The sequence below is a fragment of the Formica exsecta genome, unplaced genomic scaffold (assembly GCF_003651465.1).
Source record: "Formica exsecta isolate Colony F162 unplaced genomic scaffold, ASM365146v1 scaffold333, whole genome shotgun sequence".
NCBI classification, from domain to species: Eukaryota; Metazoa; Arthropoda; class Insecta; order Hymenoptera; family Formicidae; genus Formica; species Formica exsecta.
Window position 1 is genome coordinate 402,171 of NW_021850582.1, and position 7,972 is coordinate 410,142.

The window sequence follows — 7,972 nt, forward strand, 5'->3', positions numbered from 1 at the left end:
AAAAAAAAAAGAGAATAATAAAAATAAACAAAACAAAACGAAAAGAAACGAAAAAGATATCGTCATCTTCAATCTTTTCGCGACATTTTCGTATGTTTGCTACGATACGCTAACGCATCGATAATGTCATAATATTGTTTTAAATAGAGATGTTATTGAAATAATATGGATATATATACAGCGGCATATTTTCCAGGAAATTATCGGACGTGCCAGTCTTTTCATTCGAATAACTTTCAATAGCACACATTACATTTCCAATATGAGAAAAATTCTAATTATCACACTGCAATTTTTTTATGTTAAAGATGTCATAATGTTATATTTACAATTATCATTCATTGCATACTTAAATATATAATAAACGTTGTTAGAGACGTTAAAAACTATAGTAATGTATTATAATAATTTTATGTCAAAACTGCTTTCAACAATTACAGTTTTCTTCAGTTTAAGATATATATTTCTTAAGTGAATTTTTATGGACTTCTACTCAACCTTTGAAGAAAATTATTATTTGGTTAATGTTAGATATAAAATGAGGAACATCTGCGGATATAATTACACGGAAACCTTTCATCGAAGAGAACGGGAAAGTCTTCTGCAATCGCTGTCTTATTTCGAGTGTTTTTTGAAAAAGGAGGTCCCGTACCTTGTCTGACCAGCCGGACTCATTCGTACTGGAAAACGTCCTGATCACGTTCGTGGTGTTATTTACTCGACACTTTATTAGCTGCCACTGCCTTTTATCCGGCTATCGAGGCTCATCTAAACTGACGAGAGAGAGAGAGAGAGCTAGAATTCGCTGATTTCAACATTTCCAAGATTCGTGGATTGATCTTGATCAAGTCGATATAGAATTTACAAATACAACAATCTTTTGTTAAACTATGTCGATTTATTACTACAATTTAGATTGTACAGTAGATAAACAAATGGTTTATTATAATTAGCTATAATATATTATATATATATATTATTAAAAAATCCAGAACAACTAACAATTCGAGATACAGAACGGACTCTTGTATAATTGTAATACACAGCAGAGAGTTGTTCTCTTTAATTCATGTCCAAAACAGCTTTCGAGAATTCGGTTTTACTGTACCAATAATAATGCGAGATTGCGCTGCTAATCGGTACTAATCAAGCCCTCGACCCCATCATAGCGGAAGCACGAGAGCAAGCGAATATGAGCACACCGCGTACTAATAACAGTAATAACCGGCGAGGTAAACACAGATGGAAAGAGAGAAAGGGGACTAAAGACGATCGAGTCTGAAAATAGATGGATTGCTGCATTGAAAAGTGCATCGAGAACGAGCCGCGACGCACGCATGAACGGAAGGATGACGAATTGTTGAAGTAACTCGTTGCATTTCAAAGAGAGAAAGAGATAGAGATAGAGATAAAAAGATAGAGAGATCTCCAATTTCAAGGGAATATGTGAAGCATAAAGTATACACTGTGCTAGAGCTGTGTAGAGAATATATATATATATATATATATATATTCCCTCCGTCTCTCTCTCTTTCTCTCTCTTTTCGTCGATTGGCAGATTTTCTCTTGGATCCGTCGAATTTTGTCAGCTAAACTTGTCTAACATGGTAAACGATGGAGGAAGCAAAGTTTTTACAAAAGCTTTTCAGACATATAGTGGTAAATCGCAACCACGAGATTTTTTTTATTGAATTATTTATTTTTTTTTTTGCACCGTTTAACTTTGCCACTTGGTTAATTCTTTTCTCGCATTCCCGCAGCCTCTTTTTCATCTTTTAATCTCATTCTATTCGATTTTGTTTCATCTTACGCTTGTCCTGTCGCTCTCATCGTTATTCATGAGACAGAGAAAACTTGTCATTATAAAAGAATAAAATTTTTCCTTTTATTTCTTCTCATCTAAGTTTTTAAAGAAAAGAATATATTTATTGTAATAAATTGTAGAATCACAGGTGTGTGCGAAAGCAATCATCTGTACAACATTTTCTATGTTTGTTTAGAAAGAACACAACTTTGAATTTCCTATAAACTTATAATAATTGAAAAGAATTCCATTTTATTATAATGAACCTATAACGGATTTCTAAAGTTGCAAACTAACGATGTACCATGAATTCTGCAAATTGTAAACTCTGTATCACAATTAGCTTACAATGATAGAATTTTAGAATAATTTCTCAAAAATCTAAAATCACTTAATGTACAATAGATCAAAGATGAACGAGTGATTGATCGATAATTTAAGATGAGCCAACATAGGAAACAAACCGGCATTTCGTCGAAGAAAGCAGATTCATTTCGATCAAAACAATATTTTCCACGATTAATATCAATCGATCAACACGAGTTGCCAAAGCGCGTTCAATAAGCACACACGTACGTATTTCGTCTATCTTGACGCCGAATATAATCGGAAACTGATTTAAAATACGCGGCCGCAACATTTGCTCGTGTTTTATGCATTCGAAAGTCCAACTTTTAGTGTCCCAATAATCGGAATTCTTCCTTCGGTGACCGTCGTAACCGGTTTTGCTGCCGGATCCAGTCTTACCGGGGATAAAAAGCAGTCGCGACACACTGAAACCGAAAATCGTCCGAGGCAAATTGCCCGAGCCCCATCTTCGGGCATAAAACGTGGCCAATCTCGAAGCATGTCGTCGAGATACGTGAGAGAAATATGTACATATTTTGTGACGAAGGCTTGAAACCCTACTTTATGCGAAATGAAAATTCTTATCTTCTCTCTTGTATTGTTACAATTCATTATTCATTATCCTTTTCGCGCTTTCGTTATTCATTACTTATATTCTTATATAAATTTTTGCAATCTATCTATCTCCATATTCTAAAAATTATACATGCGGATATAATTATTTTCCAAACATAATACATAATAAATAATACATAAACTTTCTCTTTTTTAGCTTCTTGAAGACAAATGCAATGCAAAGTGAAAAGAAATGTTAATTTGTATATTTTATAAAAATATTTAAAATTATTATAAATATATGTATTGTGGTTTAAGCCTTAAAATTTTATATCCCTTCTTCCCTCTATTATCATTATATATCAAAAGACTATTTAATTATTTTAAATCTATTTGTATACTTATTTCTAATTACTTGTGCACAATTCTCTTTCTCTGCTAAAATCTTTTAAGATATTTTAAATTTTAGCCGTAATATTTATATGCGCCAATTACATTATTAATGTGTGCGTTTCAAATAATCTGAGAGAGAGATGTATTATAGATTATTCGAAACATTGATAATGTTTGCGCATATTCACGTGCATACAGTACACATTGAACGGAAGAAAACCTTTAAAATAACTTGGCTTCATCAAATTTATTTTTATGCAAACAAATTTGTTAAAATTAAAAAAAAAAACTTTTTCCATAAAATAATTCGGATAGACGCGGTCGCAACTTTACAGTAAACTGCAATAAAATCCTCGAAAACTGACAGAATATAAAGCAATTGCGATATGCTGAGATGCAGGAAAGCTTTGCAGGAAGCTATGCCTTCTACAAATTGAGCGATCGAACGAGCCGCAGAGTACTAGGGGTGATGGATCCGATTAGCCACGGATCGTCTCATCCTTCGGTTCTAACTTTCTCAACGGAGTTAAACCACGCATAGTGCAATAACTCGATCAAACTCCAATAGATTTACTCTACTATTCCACATGTGTTTGCGTTTGAAAGAAATATTGCATACATTTTGTGAATTTCGCAGATGTTGCGTGATGAGAAACGAGAATTCTGTGAATTTAGTATGCAAAATGCATTTCAGAATTGTCATCATTATTGAATACTGCAATTACTAGTGATCAAATTAAAAAGATCTGACAGTTTTTGAATTAAAAACGATTGAAATTGTGCATGTGTATGTTGCATATGTTAAAATTATATGTTGAAATTTTGATTTGTTGAATTTCCTATATTGTTTCAGACTTACCATTAAAGCGGGATGTCCGATGAATCTCGAGGATTTTCCGATGGATATGCAGAGATGTCCGTTGCAATTCGGTAGCTGTAAGTTTAGTAAAAATTTATTTGTTCCATGACCCTCAAAGATGTCATTCGCTTTTTTCTTTTTATTTTTCGTGTTTGTTCGCGAGATATGTATTTCTGTTGATTCATTGTAAGATTTCGACGACGGGGTAACGGGAGTAAAACTTATTCGTCTCTCGAGTGATTTGTAATCCTATCTTATAAAAATTGTGCGACATAATTTTTTTTACTATCAATTTGATGCATTCCGTTGAAACATAAAATTACAAATTCAATTACAAGTCTATTAATTTTTTCGCGTGTTTTCGATTACTGTGCATATTTAAATGGTCAAGGCAGGAAAGATTAGGCATGTAGGCAGATTTTAATTGTCAACTATCGTTAGATCGACGCGTTAATCCTTTTGGCAATGCAAAATTAATCCGTTTATAGTTGGCTACACGACACGCGACGTAATCTACAAGTGGAACAGTGCGAGACAGGTCGCTATAGCGGAGGATATGAAGCTGTCGCAATTTGATCTGGTCGCCAATCCGACCGCAAATCACTCCATTGCACCGGGATTCTCGCATGGTGAGTGAAAATCTCGCAGATCAAGAATACCCGGTTTAGCCATATTTCTCCTCGCAAACATCGAAAAGACACAAAACTTAGTACAATCGAAATATCATGGCACAATCTTATTGTTAGAACAAAAAATAACGCTGTAAAAATCGATAAAAATAAAACTTTAACATAAACAATTCGATAAGATGAATAAATATTTCATACATATCAAAATGACTTAATGAAGAGATGTGAAGAGTCGCAAACTGGAATTTCTATAAAAAATTCGGTCGTATTGCTGGCACCTCGCATTACCGTCGAATATTGAAGACGACGAAAGGAACACGTTCAGGTGAAGCAAAAGATGAAGAAAAGTAGCGTCGAAAGTCGGCGCGTAGAAGCGACGACTAATTGCAGCATTCTCTTAAAGACGACTCTCCTCTTTTCCCTTTCTCTTTCTCCCTCTATCTTTCTTTCTCTCTTAAGCTTTACATAGGCAAGCATTCTAGAAGATTCGGCTGCAAATTTTAATTGGATTATCGATTAGTAAACGGTAAACAGCTGATTTGGCCTTTGCTGTTTTCTGATTCGATTGTGCACTTATCGAGGAAATCTGCTTAAAGTCATCAAATTTTGCTACGGATATATATAAAGAAATTCGTATAATAATTTTAAAAAACAATGTCATTATATTATATAATAATAAATTGTATAGCAATAATTACATATATATATATATATATATTGAGATATGATCTCGTTGAGATAATAAAGATTATATTTTGGACACAGAAAAAGAGAGATAGAAAGAGAAATTATAAAGATTGTACAAATGTTTCTAAATTACTGTAAATATATAATATCGTGTGTTTGTGTCGGTTCACGTTATAGAATTTTTGGTGTTTTATCTACAAAAATTACATAGCAAAATCATTCAACCACTGCATTTAAATTTCTCAATTTTTTTTGCTGATTAAAAGTGATTATTTTTAAAGTTTTTAATTTGGCCACATTATTCTCATTATCAGTTACACACGTTAAAATACATTTCAGCGGACTATTCGATGCTTCTGGTATACTTCCACTTGCAAAGGCACATGGGTAACTTTCTAATACAAGTATACGGTCCTTGCGTCCTGCTGGTCGTCCTATCTTGGGTGTCCTTCTGGTTAAACAGAGAAGCCACTGCCGATCGAGTGTCGTTAGGTAAGGGAAGCTACTCATTGATATTAATAATTTAAACGTTCTCTGAGACTTGCATCGTTGTAACATGTGCCCCTTGAACGTCGCTTTGGTATATATTCATGAGAGAAATGTGTACCGTAAATGCTTATAGGAAGATGTAGTGCGGTGCGAAACAAAATGTATCAAGAGGAATCTACATTAACCGCAAGCGAGAGAGCGTGTGTGCGCAAACCGCATAATTTAATATGCAACGCTTTCTCAATGTGCCGTAAATGCGCTAATAATTTCTGGCATCGTTAAGCTTGTAGCTTTTCTACGTCGAATGTCAAAAATGGAATACATATTGTAATTCCTTTAACTTGTGCCATTACGAGTCGGATGTATAATAAACATTGTACCTCAAAAATCTCGAGAACTCTGAATGTAATATATTCTCTACTGATACGAAATCGACTAAATGCCATTTTTTCTCTTCTTAATTATATCTTATTTATTATGTATGCCGTATTTCTCGAAAATGTTGCAACACAAATTAAAGAATTAGAAGAGAGTAATAGTGACGAAAAAAACTTTTTGCAGACTAAATTACCAGGAGAAGATATAATTACAATTATATATACATATAAATAATTATTTTATCATTACTCACACTTAAACTCTAGCAAATTTGACTCTTTTAAGATTTATATTTTCGTTCGATTGTCATTCATAACATCTTGTCCTGTTTCAGGTATAACTACCGTGTTGACGATGACGTTCTTAGGACTTGAAGCAAGAACCGATCTGCCAAAGGTTCCTTACCCAACTGCCCTGGATTTCTTTGTCTTTCTTTCATTCGCATTCATCTTTGCTACTATAATACAATTCGCGGTCGTACATTACTTTACCAAGTACGGATCGGGCGAATGTTATTTCAGTTCTGATTTAAGCGATACCGAAAGTTCGAGCGGGGAAGAAGACATAGACGGAAAAGTAAGTAAAGAATCACTAGTAAAAAAATACATAAACAAGCAGGAAATTATTGATTCTTACATTTGTTCAATTTCCTTTTGTTTTGTTAACAACAGATATAAAAATTTTCAGATATAAGTCTTACCAAGAATCATTTAAATCTGACTAAATATATAAGTATATATACTCGTAAATTGGTTTGTAGAAAATACTCTAATGTAGATATATTTATATATGTATATACGTATATAGAATATTTTTTTTATTTCGCTTTTAAGTATGATTTAAAATCATTCAATTTTTCCATATAATACCTCAATTTGCTCACGCAAAAGTTGTTTCAGGCACATCGGAAAAATTCCGAAACGCGAGGTTGCGATAACCGTGGCAACTTTGCGATAAACGGCGATAGCATGATAGAAGTGATACCGTTATCGGCAATCTCGATACAACCCGATAAAGATTCCGCAGTGAGTGACCACTGGCAAATATCTTGCGTAACCTGTAGCCCACCGTCACGACAGACGACGGCGACGACGGCGAAAACGACGATGCCGCCGCCACCGCCGCCACCGCTATCTTCCAGACAAACAACGTTGTCCACCTCTAGAAGACGACGCCGGAGAACGCCCAGATATAACTCGGTATCGAAGATCGACCGTGCCAGTCGCGTGGTGTTTCCCCTCTTTTTTCTAGCCATCAATGTCTTCTACTGGTATGCGTATCTCTCGCGCAGCGAACGAATCCATTATTACAATTCCAATATCGCGTGATATGCATCCATCGAACAACGCATCTTGCTTCTCCAAGTTTTGCAAAATTTGCGCATTAAAATTGGTAATTTAAAAAATCTGGATAATTTTCTTTTACAAGAGTGAAAGAAGTAAAATGTTACCTGTGAATTTTGCATATAACTACATAACTTCTCTCGAATTATTAAAATACCGTTAGGAAAATGATAAGATTTTATCTCGGATAAAATGGAAATTTGGGAGAATGAAAAGCGAAGGGTTTATCACGGAAGTTTATAGATAATAATGCGACGAGAAAATTTTAGCATCCATTCCGAAAAAGAATGCGGGGTTTCGAAGATAGAGAGAGATGCCAGAGTAAAATATAACAGCTAGACTATTGATATAAGATATGTTAATAATACGTTATACTGTTGCCAAATAATATGCAATAAAATTATTAACAAGCGGACATTTATCTTCCAATGCTATGCGCGCGCGCGCGAACACACGTGCCTATCATATTATATATATATATATATAC

General features: G+C 34.1%; 1 protein-coding gene across 3 annotated transcripts; it reads left to right on the forward strand.

The window, feature by feature from the left end:
• The first annotated feature begins 3,910 nt into the window (after nt 1–3,910).
• LOC115238350 (gamma-aminobutyric acid receptor alpha-like) lies at nt 3,911–7,966 on the forward strand. Of its 3 annotated transcripts, none has more exons than XM_029812086.1 (5): nt 3,911–4,036; nt 4,448–4,588; nt 5,615–5,767; nt 6,477–6,718; nt 7,033–7,966. In XM_029812086.1, the coding sequence occupies exons 1-5, from the start codon at nt 3,979–3,981 to the stop codon at nt 7,468–7,470; spliced, it is 1,032 nt and encodes a 343-aa protein (XP_029667946.1). In that variant the 5' UTR covers nt 3,911–3,978; the 3' UTR covers nt 7,471–7,966. The 3 variants fall into 3 exon arrangements, with proteins under 3 accessions (XP_029667946.1, XP_029667948.1, XP_029667947.1); XM_029812088.1 differs by lacking the exon at nt 7,033–7,966 and adding an exon at nt 6,830–7,018; XM_029812087.1 differs by having other exon boundaries at nt 3,915–4,036; nt 7,042–7,966.
• The last annotated feature ends 6 nt before the right edge of the window (nt 7,967–7,972 follow it).